Source organism: Prunus dulcis, chromosome 5 (genome assembly GCF_902201215.1).
Source record: "Prunus dulcis chromosome 5, ALMONDv2, whole genome shotgun sequence".
Lineage (NCBI taxonomy): Eukaryota > Viridiplantae > Streptophyta > Magnoliopsida > Rosales > Rosaceae > Prunus > Prunus dulcis.
Genome location: NC_047654.1, coordinates 17366186 through 17381476, shown reverse-complemented (window position 1 = coordinate 17381476; position 15291 = coordinate 17366186). Strand labels below are relative to the sequence as shown.

Sequence of the window (15291 nt, the reverse complement as noted above, 5' to 3'; positions counted from 1 at the left end):
CAAGCCCCCGGCCTCCAGTTCCTAGAAATATCTCAAGCAACTCCTCCCTCTAGCCTGGTCCCACAATCCCCTGACCACCCTCAAGCTCATCTGCAACCTCCGAGACTGCTCCAATGATCTTGGAAAATCCGATGAAGAGGCCTTCTACGCCGCCGCATTTTGGCTCCACCAGAACCACCCCAAGACTCTAGCTTGCAACGTCGCCTCTATAGCCGGCGAGTTTTCCCAGTCTGTCGCCCTTATGCACGACCTTGTCGAGATTCTGTACCGCCTTCTACAAGGCCAGGACGTCAGAAGGAGGAGGGAAAAGGAAAAGGCTGCTGCTGGTGGCAATCATAATAATAATAGTATTAGTAGGAGGAGGGACGGACCCAGGAATTGCCACTCATGGGGTCACAAAAATAGTGGCGGTGACGGAGATGGCTGTTGATGAACGGCAGCTAGCACCCTTGGCGGCGATGTCAAGGGATGAGATATTGATGGCGGACAGGGACGGACCCAGGAATTGCAAATCGGGCGGGCTAAATTTACCTTAAGTACAAATGTATTAAGAAAATTTGGTGAGTTTTGTAGATTTTGGTTGGTTTTTGTAGATTTTTAGGCTTGAACAATAGATTGTATGAACTGAGAACTAGAGATAACCCACAAGAGTGGCTTTTTTTTTCTTTTTTTTTTTGGGATAAATTATAAGCCCTTGTTGTTATATTTTTATTTTATATAAGCAATATTTTTTCAGTATATTTTCTTCATCATATTTAGAACTTGTTGTTATTATACGACATTTGAAATAGAGAAAATTATGGAATTATTTATAATATTGTTGAAATATTTGGAAGGAATTGAAAGGTAACAAAGAAAAAAAAAAAAAAAAAAGATATTTATTATATTTCCCCTCTCTCTCTTTTTAATCACTCCCTCTCTTTTTTATTATTTTTTCCTCTTTCTCGCTCTCCCTCCTCCCTCCTCCCGTCTCCCTCTTTCTTTATTCTTTTTCCTTCTTCCTTTTTCCCCTCTCTTTTTTTTATTCTTTTTCCTCCTTCCTCTCTTCTTCGTTTCTTTCTTCTCTCTCCTCCGTCTGCTCCATCTCTCTTCCCTCTCTCTCTTTCTTCTTGCTCCAGCTGCCACCACCGAAGCTTCTTCTTCTCCTCCATGGGGTCACTTCCATGGCTGCCAAGGGCAAAAACCAATCCCTACCACTAAACTCCAGATCTGCCGTGGGGTAGTCTGACCCCATTGACCCCATGGTGGATCCGTCTAGGAGGAGGAGGAGAGAGAAGGTCATTGATATAGCCATGGCCAAGAAGAAGGTTGTTGAGCGGTACGAGGGCGACCAAAATTACCAATTTTTACACGAACGCGTATCGGATCTTTTCGCGGAGAAGTTGAAGTCTGATACTGAAAAATTGAAGAAGCAGGACATTCACGAGATAAGCTCGACGTCCTATTTCTGCCCTTCCATCGACTCCTCCATGGAGCGTGCCACATTGCTGTGTGAAAGCGTTGCGAGAAAGATTTTCCCGCGAGAATCGTCCCCAGAATATCAAGTTGTTTCGGAGGCCCGTTACGCCTACAGAGTCCGAGACCGGCTCAGGAAGGAGGTACTGGTGCCCTTGATCAATGCCTTGGATTATTTTGATGATTCAGGAACAAAGCCCTGTGCGGTTAAGAAGTATTTGGAGGACGTCAAAGGAGGCCACGGAGGTGGCAAGTGCAACATTGCTGCGGGTGCTCTGCTTCGAAATGACATCGTAGGATATGCGGATGATGTGGATGTGGGGCAAGTGGCTGAGCTTCAGTGGAAGGCCATGGTGATGGGGTTTAAAAAGCAGGGGAAGCTGAACAACTGCTTGGCTGTATGCGACGTGTCTTCGTCTTCCATGGCGGGGATCCAAAACTACATGGATGTGTCGGTGGGTTTGGGGCTGCTGTTGTCTCAACTGAGTGAAGATCCATGCTGGAAAGGGAAGGTGATCAGCTTCAGTCTAAACCCTGAGCTGCATTTGGTAGGAGGGGATGATCTCAAGTCCAAGTGCGAGTTTGTGAGAAGGATGGACTGCGGCGGCAGCAAAATTGATTTGCACAAGGTGTTTGATTTGATTCTGGAAGCGGCTGTGAAGGGGAATTTAAAGGCAGAGCAGATGGTGAAGAAGGTGTTTGTGTTCACCAACACATGCTTTGAGGTGGCTAATTCGGGCAATGATAACAAGAAGAGCTGCTGGGAGAGTGATTATAAAGCAATACGGCGCAAGTTTAAGGAGAAAGGGTACGAGGAGAATGCGGTGCCGGAGATTGTGTATTGGAAGTTGGACATGCTGGTAGTGCCTCGTAGACGACCAGGGCTCGCCATCTTCGGTGGCTTCTCCGCGGATTTGCTAAAGCTGTTCTTGGATAATGACGGCCAAGTTAGCCCATACCATGTAATGGAATGGAAGCAGCCATCTCTCCCAAACACTATCAAAATCTGGGCGTAGTGGACTGAATTAGCTTAGGGTTTAGGTTAATAAGAGGAGAATCCAATGGTTTAATTTGACAATTCTGACTAGAATCTGATTTTGCTTCGAGGTGTAACACGAGATTGTTGGCATTCGCAAGTAACATGTGCATGCATTTCAAAATTTATATTAATTTCTTTTGAATTATATATATAGACTGTTAAGCAGAACAAAAGTATAACAGAATAACCAAATGAATGAATGTCAGGCATATTAAACGCATCTTTTAATAATATTCAACAGTTAATCATATTAAAATCGAGTACTAAGTTGGGGGTGTCATATATCATATGATGAAGATGCAGCTGCAGCTGCAGCAACCTTAACGAAGACATCCTCCAAAGTAGTGTCAACCACACCCCATGCAAACACTGGGAATCTACTCTTTGCAAACTCCACTGCTTGGAATACATCTGCAATTCTGACCTCATTTTTGGGCAGTTCAAACTTCTGTGTCCCAGACAGTCGGTATGTCTTGTTCGCGTTGGGTGACAACTTCTGTACTATCCTCTCCACTTCTTCCTCATGTTCCCAACTTGTTGTCATCGTAAAGACATACAATCCTCCATGTCTCCCCTTCAGCTGCATCATCACATATTTTCAATTCTCAAACAGTAATTAATCCAAGAATCTCATTGATAGGAGAATAGAAGAGTTGGGATTTGGTTACCTCTTTCGGGTTTCCTATACACTGCATCCTGCCATCTACGAAAATTCCTAATCGATCACACAGGACCTCTGCCTCTTCCATGGAATGTGCTGAAGATATATATCGGCTTTGTAAGTGAAATGAAAGAGCTAAACATAGATAGAGAATTAATAAGCTAACAAATAGATTGTGTGAGAGAGAGAACTGGTTAGGATGATTGCCCGGTCTTGTTTTGCAGTCTTTATAACATTCCATAGATGGTTTCTCGAAGATGGATCAAGTCCAGTACTAGGCTCGTCCATGTAAACAACCTTCAAGTACAGGAATTTGCAAAAGAATGAGTGCAATAAGTTGCATGATCTTGAGATAACATATCCAAAATAAAAAATCAAAGTAGCTTCAGCAGATGGAGCACCAAGACCTACTTTGGGGTCCCCTATCAACGAAATTGCGACGCTGAGCCTTCTCTTCATGCCTCCACTGTATTTCCCCGCTTGTTTGTCAGCAATCCCACCATCAAATAGCTTGACACTCTTCAAAGATTCTTCCACTGCCTTCAGCAACCAAATTAAACCACCCACAAATTAATCCTCCCAGCTAGCTAAACGTATCAACCCATCTTGAATGCTTACGAGTTTTCAATAACAATCCCAATGTCAAAAATAGTAAATTTTCAATTTACTTACTTGCATTAAGGCACGACCTTTGAGGTTCTTAAGTCTGCCATAAAATAGTAGATGCTCCCTTCCAGTCAGTGTTTCCCACAGTAGGCTAAATAATATCCAGTAAGCAAGAAACTCATAAGATTCATTTAAATATTTAAAGAAACAACCAAGAAAAAGAAATTTTGCTTAAAATTGATTTAGCTTACTCATGCTGTGGACAAAATCCCATGCTGGCATATATGTCGTTCATTTGCGTCCGAATGTCCATACCATGAACATATGCTGTGCCTGAGGTTGGTTTTGTGAGACCAGTCATCTGTGGAAAGAGGTTGCAATTGGTTAAGCATTAACTAGCCATTAACATATATGTTTGATAATTATATATTCTAAAGAAGTAGAGTGTGCTCTGCTCACCATACTAATAAAAGAGGTCTTCCCTGCACCATTGGGGCCAAGCATACCAAAGCACTCCCCTGGAGGCAAAGCAAGAGACAACCCTTTCACTGCAAATTTCTCAGGGTTTCCATCTCTTCCCAGATACACCTTTTTGAGGTTGTCACAAACGATCGCATGGCTTGTATTTTGTTCCAATACCAACCTCTCAACCATCTCGATCTGGAAATTATGAAGAAGTGGAAGCAGAACTAATTTATACCTGTGATAAAGACTAATGAGTATATAAGCTAGAGCGAGAGAAGAAAAGTTACCTCGTGACTAACATCAGATTTCTCCATCTGAATGGAAACTTTAGATCCCTGCCTTCGCAAACTAGGTCTCCTTAGAGATGCAAGTTTCTTCTTCCTAATCCTTTGCAAGAAAAATAAAGGACTTTTTCCACTTCCAGATGATACAACTTGGTCAATGCAATATGCAACAAAAAGCACCACAAACCACTCAATAACCATGATAATGAAGACCTCTCTCATCCCATTCTGGTTATCATTCAAATCGTCCCATCCCATCCCAACCCTTTTTTCTTGCAAGGGGTATTGTGCTAGCTCGTATAATCCACGATACAGAGAGAAGCCAGGATACAACTGTAAAAGAATGATCCCGCGTCCTACGTACAAGAACACCAATACAGAGTTGAGTTTCTGAAAAGTATAAACAAAAAGCAAATTAAGTTCCAAATGCTTCATTTTCATAAAAATTTCCACTTACTAGAGACTGAAGCATCTTCGATGAAGCTTCGAAAAAGATTTTCTGCCAAAAGCCCAGTTCCAAAGACCAGAATGTAACCTATAGCTGTTACCATCAAATCAACCATGTCAGTTAAATCATCTCATGAGATAAAACTTAAAATGTAAATCCCTGATCAATAATTTCAAACCAAAAGAAATCGAACCTGTACAAGCCTTAACGTTTGAAAACATTGAAGCTACTAGAAAAGCCGCTGCTATTTGCAAGTTCATATAGATGAAGTAAAAAACAAACTGGATGCTGTAGTCATTGATTGTGAAGAATTTTAACCCTGCAAGGATGGAAGTAAACACACTTGAATTCATTAGAGCAACTCAGAGTGAAACCAGTCTGAAACAGTTGGCAAGTAGTTAGATTGATACAAATATACCTATGATGGAGCCAACTGCCATAAACAGCAGCATGTAGATCAAAGAAACTGCAAGAAAATAGGCATAGGAGATCATCCAATACGGTCCATCACCAAGGCCATGCATTTTCATCATGATTCTCAGTTTTTGTTGTTTCTCGTAAACCAGTGACTTCAAAACAACCTGCATACACCATTAAAAAGTTGGGAAATTAAGAAAGCTAAGTTAATTAGCAAAAATCCATGCAATGAATATGGATGAACATAATCAATTTTACTTACCGGGAACAGCAGTAAAATGATCCATGTGAAGAAGAGTGGACCAATTAGAGAGGAAAGATCTGGTATGCTTACTACGTTGGTTACAGGCTTAGGCATTTCTTTGACAAACTCAAACAGCATTTTGGTACCAGGGCCTTGCAAAAACTGAAGGTAGGCATTGGATGCCTGGCAGCAAATAAAACAAATGAATGTATTAAAACTCATCCCTGCCTGATCAATTAGCAACATTCACATTTCTTGTTTTAAGATATCACCAAGTAAATTAACAAGTTAATTATGTGTATGTTTGTCTACCAGATTCACTGAGCGCCCAATCCGCTGCAGATCAGAACCAACACTCCTCCTCAAGCTTGAATTGTACCAAAGGATTGCATTAAAACTGTTCTCATTTGAGTTTAAGAAATCATAGGCTGCAAGAAAATGCACCGTCAATAGCTAATACATGATGATACTGTATGTATTCATCATATCAAAGTCAAGAAGTGGGGACAACCTGCAAGTATTTCATTAACTTTCCTCTCTGGGTTCCCCTTTGGGTAACCTTTATATAGCTCATTGTTTATATCAGAAGAATTGTTGCGCCACAAAGTCCAAGCTTCAACACATCTAACCTCTGGATTCAAGACACAGTTTGGCAAGCAAAAAGGTTATGCTGCGTGCAACATAAATTGAAAAGCATGTATGTGCACAAGTGATGAGTATGCTTTTCGTGCGCGAACATTGTAAGTGTTAGTTTTGTGAAACTTTTCTTTCTAATGTTTGAAGAGATTTCAAGTTTGAATTTCTTGCCCGTTAACAAAAATAAAATAAAATAAAGGAAATCCATAACATACAAGCACAAAGATTAAAAGTTGTTTAAAAAACAAAAAATACCTTGTTCATATTCTTTATTGGGTTGGGCCTTGGGAGTGAGGCCTGGATTGGGGGCTTGGGTTGGGCTGGAGGCTTGTTGTGGAGGTGGGTTGCGAGGCCGAGGAGGGGGCGGGGGCCGTTTGCGAGCTGAGGGTGGGGGTGGATAGCGGGCCAGAGGCGGGGTGGGAATGGGCTGGACAAGAACTGGGGGTGGGTTGAGAGTGGGCTGGAAGGGGACTGGAGGTGGATTGGGAGTTGGCTGGTAGGGTTCAGGTGGGTCGGGCGCGGGCCTAGAACGAGGTGGAGATTTAGAAATTGGGAGTTTTTTGGTTGTTAGGAGCATGTGAGGTGAGGCGGAGGCCAGCCTAACCACAGCGTGAGGAGGCCCTCCCCGTCCATGATCGAGTCTGGATGATACATGAAGCGTCGGAATGGAGAATGTAGAGTTGGGGGAGCATTGGCGCTGCACCTTATAGATGGTTTGTGTGAAGAAAGCTCTGTCTAAAAAGTTGGGCGCTTTAGGTAAGGAGCGAGATCCCTGCACATTTATCTCAAGTGGTTAAGAACATTTACTTTTATATCTCAAGTTTCTCAAGTTTCTAAGTTCGATTGCCTCATTCTCAATATCTCTTGTATAAAGAAGAAGAAAGAAAAAAAAGAAAAAAAGAAAAAGAGAACGAAAACAAAACATAAAGGGAGAAACGACTACAACTTACCATGACATTGTTGGCCAGAAAATCCATGACATCAGAAGAATTGAGAGGGAAATCATTGGAAAACAAATTCCCAGCCAGAACTATCCAAGTTAATGCAGAGATTAAGGTTAATAATAGTAATTAAACAACAAATGAATCAAAACATGTAATTAATCAAAACATGCATACTTTGGGCAAAAGACTGATTATTTCCAGTGACGAGTATAGTGAGAGGACAGGAGCCGTTAGCCCTGCATGACTCGTCGGGCAAGTCTGTGAAAGGAATAACAGAGTCACTTGTCACTGCACGAGAAGTAGCATCGGGTATGTGCAATACCGGAGGCCATTCTCGAGGCTTAGGACAGGGACAAGGGCTCCCTTCATCGAAACGGCTGCTGCTGTTATCGCACTTGTTTAAGTTCCTTTTGGATTCTTCCATTTTCATTTTATCTGTCGCAATTTGTAGACCAAGCAAAATCAAACACAGCAAACAAGGTATTAAAACCAGCGATAAATTCGAGCACATATTTCGTTTCTGCAAAATAATCAACATAATGTGATCAGTTATTGTCCAAAATTTATATTAAAAGAAAACTGAAAACTAGGATTAAAAAAATTGAGAGATGGACCTGAAAGGTTAAGTTCTTTCTAAGCAAAGCATTGGACTGAGTCAAGAAGCTAGCCCGGGCGCGTAAACGATCGGCCATTGATGTCTACAACCAGGGAAATTCCTTTAACTTGATACTCAATGAACCCAAAATCAATATGTCTGTCACCACCAAAGATTCAATATTCTAAACCTTCGAAAAAAGAAAAAATGAACTCAAGCAGTCTAAGTAATTTTAGAGATACCTGTAATGATAATGAATGAGACCAGTTTTGAATAAGCACTAGTGTATAATCCAAATTAGAACTAATTATTTATATTAATCTGCCAGACGGATCTTGATCTGCTCTGCTCTTGATTTACCAGTATGTAATGTATACATTTTGGTGAGAGAGAAAAGGCTTGACGCGGCTCATTAATTTTTGCCAGTTGCCACACTTCCTCATTTGATTAGTTTTGCGAGTGATTAATTATACTTACTCTTTTTTGTTAATTTTGGGGAGATAGGGAAGGAATTAACATCTTCAAGACATTTAAGGAATCAAAGAAATAAACACACGCAAAACAGACAAGGATCAGATCAGATCAGACCCCCAAAAAATAAAAGTATTAGTTTCATTCTATCTAATTAATATTTAAGCTGCTGCCAGGGAATTACTTATCCCTACATTACAGAAATCATCCCCTAAATCAAAGGAATTGCATACGCGCATGCAAATTGATTGACAAAAAAAAAAATCAGCATTAGTTATCGCAATAATTCGGAGAAAATCCCGTTGTTTTCCTGTAATAAGCTTAAACGCGGCGGCAAATCCTTAATACTCAATCGAATCCAGAACCAGTTTGGTAATTTAAACTCACCCCCTCCCAAAACTTAACGAGCAAAATCGCGCCTTTTAAAACAGTACGATCCTCAGTTCATCAGAGTCATCACTAGGAAGTATAAAGTATGAATGAATGAAACCAAACACACTTACTTGAAAGAAACCATGACTTTACAGAGCGGTTTTCCACTACTATTGCAACAATACAAGGCGTTGTTGAAGAAGAACCTCTTGCTTTCATGGCGGAGCAAGAGGGCTACCTTTATACAGCTCTTCTCCTCCTTCTTCTTCGTCTTCCTCATTTTCTTTATCCAGAGGGGCCTCAAGGCTCAAGAAGCCAAGTCCACCGACTACAAGACCCTCACCAATCCTCAACCTCTTGTTTCGCCGCCCATCCCTCCATGCGAACACAAATACTCCATTCAAAAGCCCTGCTTTGATTTCGCCTGGAGCGGAAATGGAAGCGCTAGGATTCAGACCATTGTCAATGCTATCATGGCTAATAATCCGGACAGGCCGATTCCCTCGTCCAAGGTACCAAAGATTTGGACTTTTGCGTTGTGTTTGGTTGTCGAGAAAATGCAGGGAAAAGTTGTTTGCTCTTCTTGTTCCTTTCTTTTTCTTTTCGCTCTGTTTCGTTGGAGCAACTGTCATGTGATAAGTCTCGTTTTGGCTTTTATTTGTGCAGGTCAAATCGTTTGGAACAAAAGATGAAGTAAATGCATGGCTGTACAGTAATCCTATGCATTGCTCAGGAGCTTTGCATTTTGTAGAAAGAAATGCCACTGTAATTAGCTATGGCATACAGACTAATTCTACTCCTGTTAAAGCACGAGGGCAATACGAAGATCCAACGTTCAAATTCCAAATACCGCTTCAGATTGCTGCAGAGCGTGAAATTGCCAGGTCTCTGATTGGAGGTATTATGTTTTGTTTCTCATGCTCTGTTCTTTGAAGAAAGCTTTATTTGCATGGTTGCTTGCCACCTTGACCTTAACACTAGTCTAATGATTTTGTACAGTTCCAAATTTTAGCTGGGTTCTTTCACTCAAGGAATTTGCACACCCTGCACGGGAGGCTTTCGCTGAGTTGACTGATGTAGTTCCAGTCATCTTTTTTGCGGCTTCCATGTTTGGTTTTGTGTTTCAAATGAGTTCTTTGATCACAGAGAAAGAATTGAAGCTTAGACAGGCAATGACAATGATGGGCCTTTATGATACTGCATACTGGTTCTCATGGCTCACATGGGAAGGAGTTATTACCCTTCTCTCATCACTTTTCACAGTTCTATTCGGAATGATGTTTCGGTTCGATTTTTTCCTAAACAACAGTTTTGCAATCTTATTCCTCGTCTTCTTTCTCTTCCAACTCAATATGGTAAGTCGGTTTGGTGCAATTAATTTTTACTTTATGTTTGTTCTTGCTGATTTCATGTTAAGCCTCTGCTTAGCATATAATTATGTCTGATCCATCCACTGGCTTTCGTTGCCAGATTGGTTTTGCCTTTATGCTGTCAACCTTCATAAGAAAGTCATCTACATCCTCAACTGTGGGTTTCTTCATATTTATTGTTGGCTTTATAACCCAGGCAAGATTCCACAGTTCAAGAATCAAGATTTGTAGATTATGGTTATTGGTTCAATAGTACTGATAACAGATTCCACTTTTTCATTGCAGATTGTTACAGTAACCGATTTTCCCTACAGTACAAACTTCAAATCCAAAAGGACTGTTCGAATCGTCTGGTCATTATTCCCACCTAATCTTCTTGCCAAAGCTTTACAGATGCTCGCGGAAGCAACATCCACTCCAAAGGATATTGGGATTAGCTGGAGTACAAGGACAAAGTGTGGGCCAAATGATGATCATGATTGTATGACAATTGTATGTGAACACATTGATCCTCAAATTTAAAATATTAACAAAAACTTTATAAGGTCTTTTTGAATTTTATTATTTATATTTACATTCGAATTTTGTCAGAACGACATCTATTTGTGGCTGGTGGCTACATTCTTCCTCTGGTTTATATTGGCAATCTACTTGGACAATATCATCCCAAATGTATCTGGTGTGAGAAAATCAGTGTTTTACTTTTTGAATCCAGGATACTGGACAGGGAAAGGTGCAAACAAGTTGGAAGGTAAATATAAGACTGAAATTCAGTTGGTGGTTGAGTTTCCCTTGTTGAATGGTACTTATGTGACGTAATGCTTTTTCCCCTCTCTTTCCACAGAGGGTGGCATTTGTAGTTGCATGGGTTCAGTTCCACCGCAGGAGCATTTTACGCCGGATGATGAAGATGTGCTTGCAGAGGAGAACATTGTAAAACAACAAACTAAGGAAGGCACAGTTGATCCAAACATTGCAGTTCAGATACGTGGCATTGTAAAGACATATCCCGGGACTACCACAATTGGTTGCTGGAAGTGCAGGAGGACTTCACCGTACCATGCTCTCAAGGTAACCAACCTTATCTAGTTATATATATGTCTTCATGGTCAAGTTTTTCTCTAGGTTCATTGTTATACTTTTTAGACCAAAAATCTAGTGCAGATGCAGGGTAGATGTTTCAGCCTTTCAGGTTTAGGAAAATGAAATAATATAGTAGCAAGCAACTGAAGTATTTTGAATAACTTTCAGGGTTTGTGGGTCAACTTTGCAAAGGATCAGTTATTTTGTCTACTTGGTCCCAACGGAGCTGGGAAAACCACCGCAATCAATTGTTTAACTGGCAACACACCGGTGACTGGAGGAGATGGTAATACTATCATTTTTTTTTAGTGCATTGATTGGAAAATTCCTGAGATTATGATGCCAATTGGGAAATGATAAATTTGCAAACTCCCTTGCCACAGCATTGATTTATGGAAATTCTGCTCGGAGCTCTGTTGGCATGGCAAATATTCGAAAAATCATAGGATTTTGTCCGCAGGTGCTCCTCTCTCTCTCTCTCTCTCATGTTGCAACAACTCACTTGAAAATTTTGACTCAACGTGTATGTATATTGTCTCCATTCATAGTTCGATATTCTTTGGGATGCCTTGACTGGGCAAGAGCACCTTCACCTCTTCGCTAGTATTAAAGGCCTCCCCTCAGCTTCAGTAAAATCGGTATGTGCTACACTAACTTGCATAGGGTATTTCACATGCTTTCTTCCTTGCACTATGTTTAAACTCTGCGTGTTGCAATCCTTCTTTTTTGTTCCGGAAATGAAGGATTATGATACGCAGAGTTCAAACCAGTGCTCATGAATTTGAGCAAGGATGATTGTTTTGTTCTGTATAAGACGGATGCTCCTCAAATGCAGGTTGCTAAGAAGTCATTGGCAGAGGTGAGACTCACTGAGGCAGCCAAAATGAGAGCTGCGAGTTACAGTGGAGGAATGAAACGTCGCCTGAGTTTCGCCATAGCCCTTATTGGTGATCCAAAGTTACTTATCTTAGATGAACCGGTACGGAAATGTGGACCAAACCCTTTACTATGTCTACTTCCTCTGGTTTTCTAATTTTTACTTTATGATCTGCAGACGACTGGTATGGATCCCATAACAAGGAGGCATGTATGGGACGTCATAGAGGATGCAAAGAAAGGTCGTGCAATTGTCCTAACCACTCACTCAATGGAAGAAGCTGACATTTTAGGTGACAGGATAGGAATAATGGCAAAGGGTAGGCTCCGTTGCATTGGAACTTCAATCAGGCTCAAGTCAAGGTTTGGGACTGGTTTTATTGCCAATGTGAGCTTGGGAAGCACAAATGGGCAAAATCCTCATCAGGATGCTGTGAAGCAGTTCTTTAAATACGTAGGCTGGTTTTGAATGATTTGAACTTATTTGTATTCACATGAAAGATTAATTTCTAACGTGGGGTAAGTTTTTGCAGCATTTGGATGTCTTACCAAAAGAAGAGAACAGAGCATTTCTGACTTTTGTTATTCCTCATGATAGAGAGGGGCTTTTGACGGTAATTTGCTTAGTATCTTTTTCTGGTTCCTATATAACTGCAAAATAAGAAGCATATCTGACGCACGAGGTTTGTGACCTAAATACAGAAATTTTTTGCGGAGCTTCAAGATAGAGAAAGAGAATATGGCATAGTAGACATCCATCTTGGACTTACAACTCTTGAAGAAGTCTTCTTGAATATCGCAAGGCAGGCAGAGCTAGAAGCTGCCACAGCTGAGGGGAGGTCGGTTACTCTCACTTTAACATGCGGAGATTCAGTTAAGGTAAAACACAATCAGTTTTCTTTTTTCCTTTTTACATTGACCATGAATTAAGCTTAAAGTTACTTTACGCATAAAGGGTTTGCAGATACCTGTAGGAGCTAGGTTTGTGTGGATTCCAGGAACGGAATGTGCAGAATATCCAAGTGGGGTTATGGTACAAGTTTTCTGGGAGCAAGATGAATCTGGTGCTCTCTGCATATCCGGCCACTCTCCTGAAACCCCAATACCTCCTAATGTTGAAGTGACCCCATCAAGCATGGATTCATTTGGCCCATCCGGCCATTCCCAACCGGTTCATGGAATTCTGATTCATCCTGGCGAACTCAGTAAAACAAATTCTCGTTCATACCTCTAGTTATAAGTTAACAGAGATATTATACACAAATTTTCTTGCATTTGTAATTTCCGGTAGTGCATAGCTTTTCACCGTATCCGTTCGATAATTATTCATTGCCTATTCAAAATTGTTGGAGATCTCTAATTTCACTATTTTTGACAACAAAATTTGAACCTAATGATTTGTCACAAGAATGTTTAAACGTACATAGGAGACGGCATTTGCATGTTGCTGGCTCCTCCCTCGGGGTGAAAAAAGCATTGAGATATTATTGGAGTAATGGTCAACGATCATTACTGCCCAAGTGGACCTGCGACTATCAAGCTTCTACACACTGCACTGCACATCTCCAGTGCACAAAGACTCGTTTGAAGCAGGCGCGTCTGATTCTTGCTAGGCACATAATCTTTTACTTGACATCAGCTGAAAAAATGGAACCTAGAATCGCAACCAAATGAACTGCGAAACTTATATAAAAAATAACAAAATGCGACTTGAGAGTTGGAAAAACATGCAATTTTTAAAACTACAAAGCCATTGATCTACATATTTATAATCATGTTACAGCGGTTTGAAATGTCAGTTAATACAACAAACAAAAAATAAAGTAAAAACACACAGATCTGAGTATTTTGAACCTAAAACTCTAAAAACTATGTAATTAAAGAATCAGTAAAGCAGCAAGGACTTGTTGAAAGAGCAATCATCGGTAATTAATTAATGAGCCAAAAGAGGGTAAATAATTAATTAAGGAGCAGTGAAAGTACAAATCAAAGTAAAACATGTAAAAAGAAACGTGTAAAACCTAGCTACTAAGTATTAGAGATGATGGATGAGAGAAAGGTGTAGAGCTCCCTTCAATCCAAACAAAGATCTAACACAGGTAATGCAGCTCCTGAGATATGCAAGCCACAAGCCTATTCCTCGGATGATCTGAGATAGGGCTGTGGGATCCATAGCTCAGCAGCTCAATCCACCCAGCAAGACCTTCTATTGGACTTCAAGGAGCTCTGCTCCGTAACCCTAGCTACCCCTACCTACCTACTACTCAAAACCCTAGCACCTATATATATATACATATATATATATATATATATACTTGGAAGGGAAAATCCAGATGATTAAAAACAAGATCAGTAATCAGTATACCCTTCAGACCAAGAGAGATCCAGGCCTCTAACCTGCAGAAGAACACTGATCGAATAACAGGTTTTGTTATCGTGAAAATAGTTCCCATGAATCATCTTATTACTACAACAGCAAGGATGTTATTAGTTCATACCACATATATCTAGATCCATGCATCCTTCATCGAAATCCATATATCTCAAGGATCCATGACTTTCCAACAAGCTTCGATCAAAAGGCTCATAAAGTCATCGCAAGATAGCTAACTAAAACCATTTCTCTCTCTCTCTCCCCCTCCCTCCTGGGAATGGGAACTACGTCTCTCTAACTAATTAAGCCCACCCATTAAGCCAATATATATATATAGAAAAGACATGTAAAACATTAATTAGATACCCCTGTCTAGCTACCAAAGTAGCGTACAGGCGCCAACCATTCAACCATTTTCTCCCCCTAAATAATGACCCTTCAAAGTTGAAACCCACTATGATGACCTTTGGTTATAAGATTGAAACTTGAGGTGCAACTTTTTATAATGGTTTTGGATAAAAAATAAAATAATGGTGGGATAGGGTCGGCAAAGCCTGTTTCTTCTATCAACCAGGTCTAGGGAACCGGCTTCTAAGATTCCCCCGCTGCGCGATATTAAAACTCTTCACGTGCCTGCCTGCCTGCCTTGTTTCCCCCGCTCTACAATCTGCAAGCCCTAACCCCAATTTATCGTTTCCTCATTTGCTTGCACCAGCTTGCGCCACAGCTCACATGCTTGCTTTCTTTCAGTTAAAAGATCTCGTGAGGTGAGAAGTTGAGATAGAGACCAATCCTAACAAATTCGACTTACCGTTAAAAGCAATCCAAGTTTTGATTTTGAATGAAGAGTTCGGCGAGTGCTACCGACACGTGGCAGCGATGCAGGGGGAAAGACAAAAAAGTCTGAGGTGAAATGAGTGGTAGTTGTTGAATTAAGATTTCCTTTTTGAT

The 15291-nt window shown here is 40.7% G+C and overlaps 3 protein-coding genes and 1 long non-coding RNA gene across 5 annotated transcripts; 2 read left to right on the top strand and 2 right to left on the bottom strand.

Moving 5' to 3' along the window:
• The first annotated feature begins 1292 nt into the window (after positions 1-1292).
• On the top strand, positions 1293-2471 carry LOC117629166. The gene has a single exon (XM_034361669.1). The coding sequence runs from the start codon at positions 1293-1295 to the stop codon at positions 2469-2471; it is 1179 nt and encodes a 392-aa protein (XP_034217560.1).
• Positions 2472-2690: 219 nt separating this feature from the next.
• On the bottom strand, positions 2691-7891 carry LOC117629165 (ABC transporter A family member 10-like). Its single transcript, XM_034361668.1, has 18 exons — positions 7814-7891; positions 7374-7719; positions 7206-7285; positions 6511-7027; positions 6131-6250; positions 5932-6047; positions 5638-5802; positions 5377-5539; positions 5152-5277; positions 4968-5051; positions 4514-4866; positions 4221-4421; positions 4013-4122; positions 3828-3912; positions 3567-3695; positions 3347-3452; positions 3163-3251; positions 2691-3074 (listed from the first exon to the last, which is right to left on the bottom strand). Exons 1-18 carry the CDS (start codon positions 7889-7891, stop codon positions 2772-2774), a joined length of 3171 nt encoding a protein of 1056 aa, XP_034217559.1. The 3' UTR covers positions 2691-2771.
• An 889-nt stretch (positions 7892-8780) lies between these two features.
• LOC117628213 (ABC transporter A family member 2-like) lies at positions 8781-13224 on the top strand. 2 transcript variants are annotated; one of them, XM_034360607.1, is made up of 15 exons: positions 8781-9149; positions 9304-9535; positions 9637-9992; positions 10108-10203; positions 10293-10499; positions 10599-10758; positions 10882-11078; positions 11259-11376; positions 11474-11550; positions 11639-11728; positions 11926-12069; positions 12145-12420; positions 12500-12580; positions 12669-12845; positions 12931-13224. In XM_034360607.1, the coding sequence occupies exons 1-15, from the start codon at positions 8781-8783 to the stop codon at positions 13198-13200; spliced, it is 2850 nt and encodes a 949-aa protein (XP_034216498.1). In that variant the 3' UTR covers positions 13201-13224. The 2 variants fall into 2 exon arrangements, with proteins under 2 accessions (XP_034216498.1, XP_034216497.1); XM_034360606.1 differs by having other exon boundaries at positions 10852-11078.
• On the bottom strand, positions 12522-13051 carry LOC117628214. The gene is made up of 2 exons (XR_004585927.1): positions 12935-13051; positions 12522-12819 (listed from the first exon to the last, which is right to left on the bottom strand). It is a non-coding gene; the product is annotated as an uncharacterized LOC117628214 (long non-coding RNA).
• Positions 13225-15291: the final 2067 nt, after the last annotated feature.

Bases quoted from the DNA above. Each gene is read 5' to 3' on its own strand.
- LOC117629166 (XM_034361669.1), top strand. From the start codon at position 1,293: ATGGCCAAGAAGAAGGTTGTTGAGCGGTACGAGGGCGACCAAAATTAC.
- LOC117629165 (XM_034361668.1), bottom strand. From the start codon at position 7,891: ATGGCCGATCGTTTACGCGCCCGGGCTAGCTTCTTGACTCAGTCCAAT. The intron at 5,052-5,151 runs GTTCGATTTCTT...TGATGGTAACAG, and splicing joins AAACGTTAAGGCTTGTACAG to CTATAGGTTACATTCTGGTC. The intron at 3,075-3,162 runs GTAACCAAATCC...GTGATGATGCAG, and splicing joins GTATAGGAAACCCGAAAGAG to CTGAAGGGGAGACATGGAGG.
- LOC117628213 (XM_034360606.1), top strand. From the start codon at position 8,781: ATGACTTTACAGAGCGGTTTTCCACTACTATTGCAACAATACAAGGCG. The intron at 11,377-11,473 runs GTAATACTATCA...CCCTTGCCACAG, and splicing joins ACCGGTGACTGGAGGAGATG to CATTGATTTATGGAAATTCT. The intron at 12,421-12,499 runs GTAGGCTGGTTT...AAGTTTTTGCAG, and splicing joins TGAAGCAGTTCTTTAAATAC to CATTTGGATGTCTTACCAAA.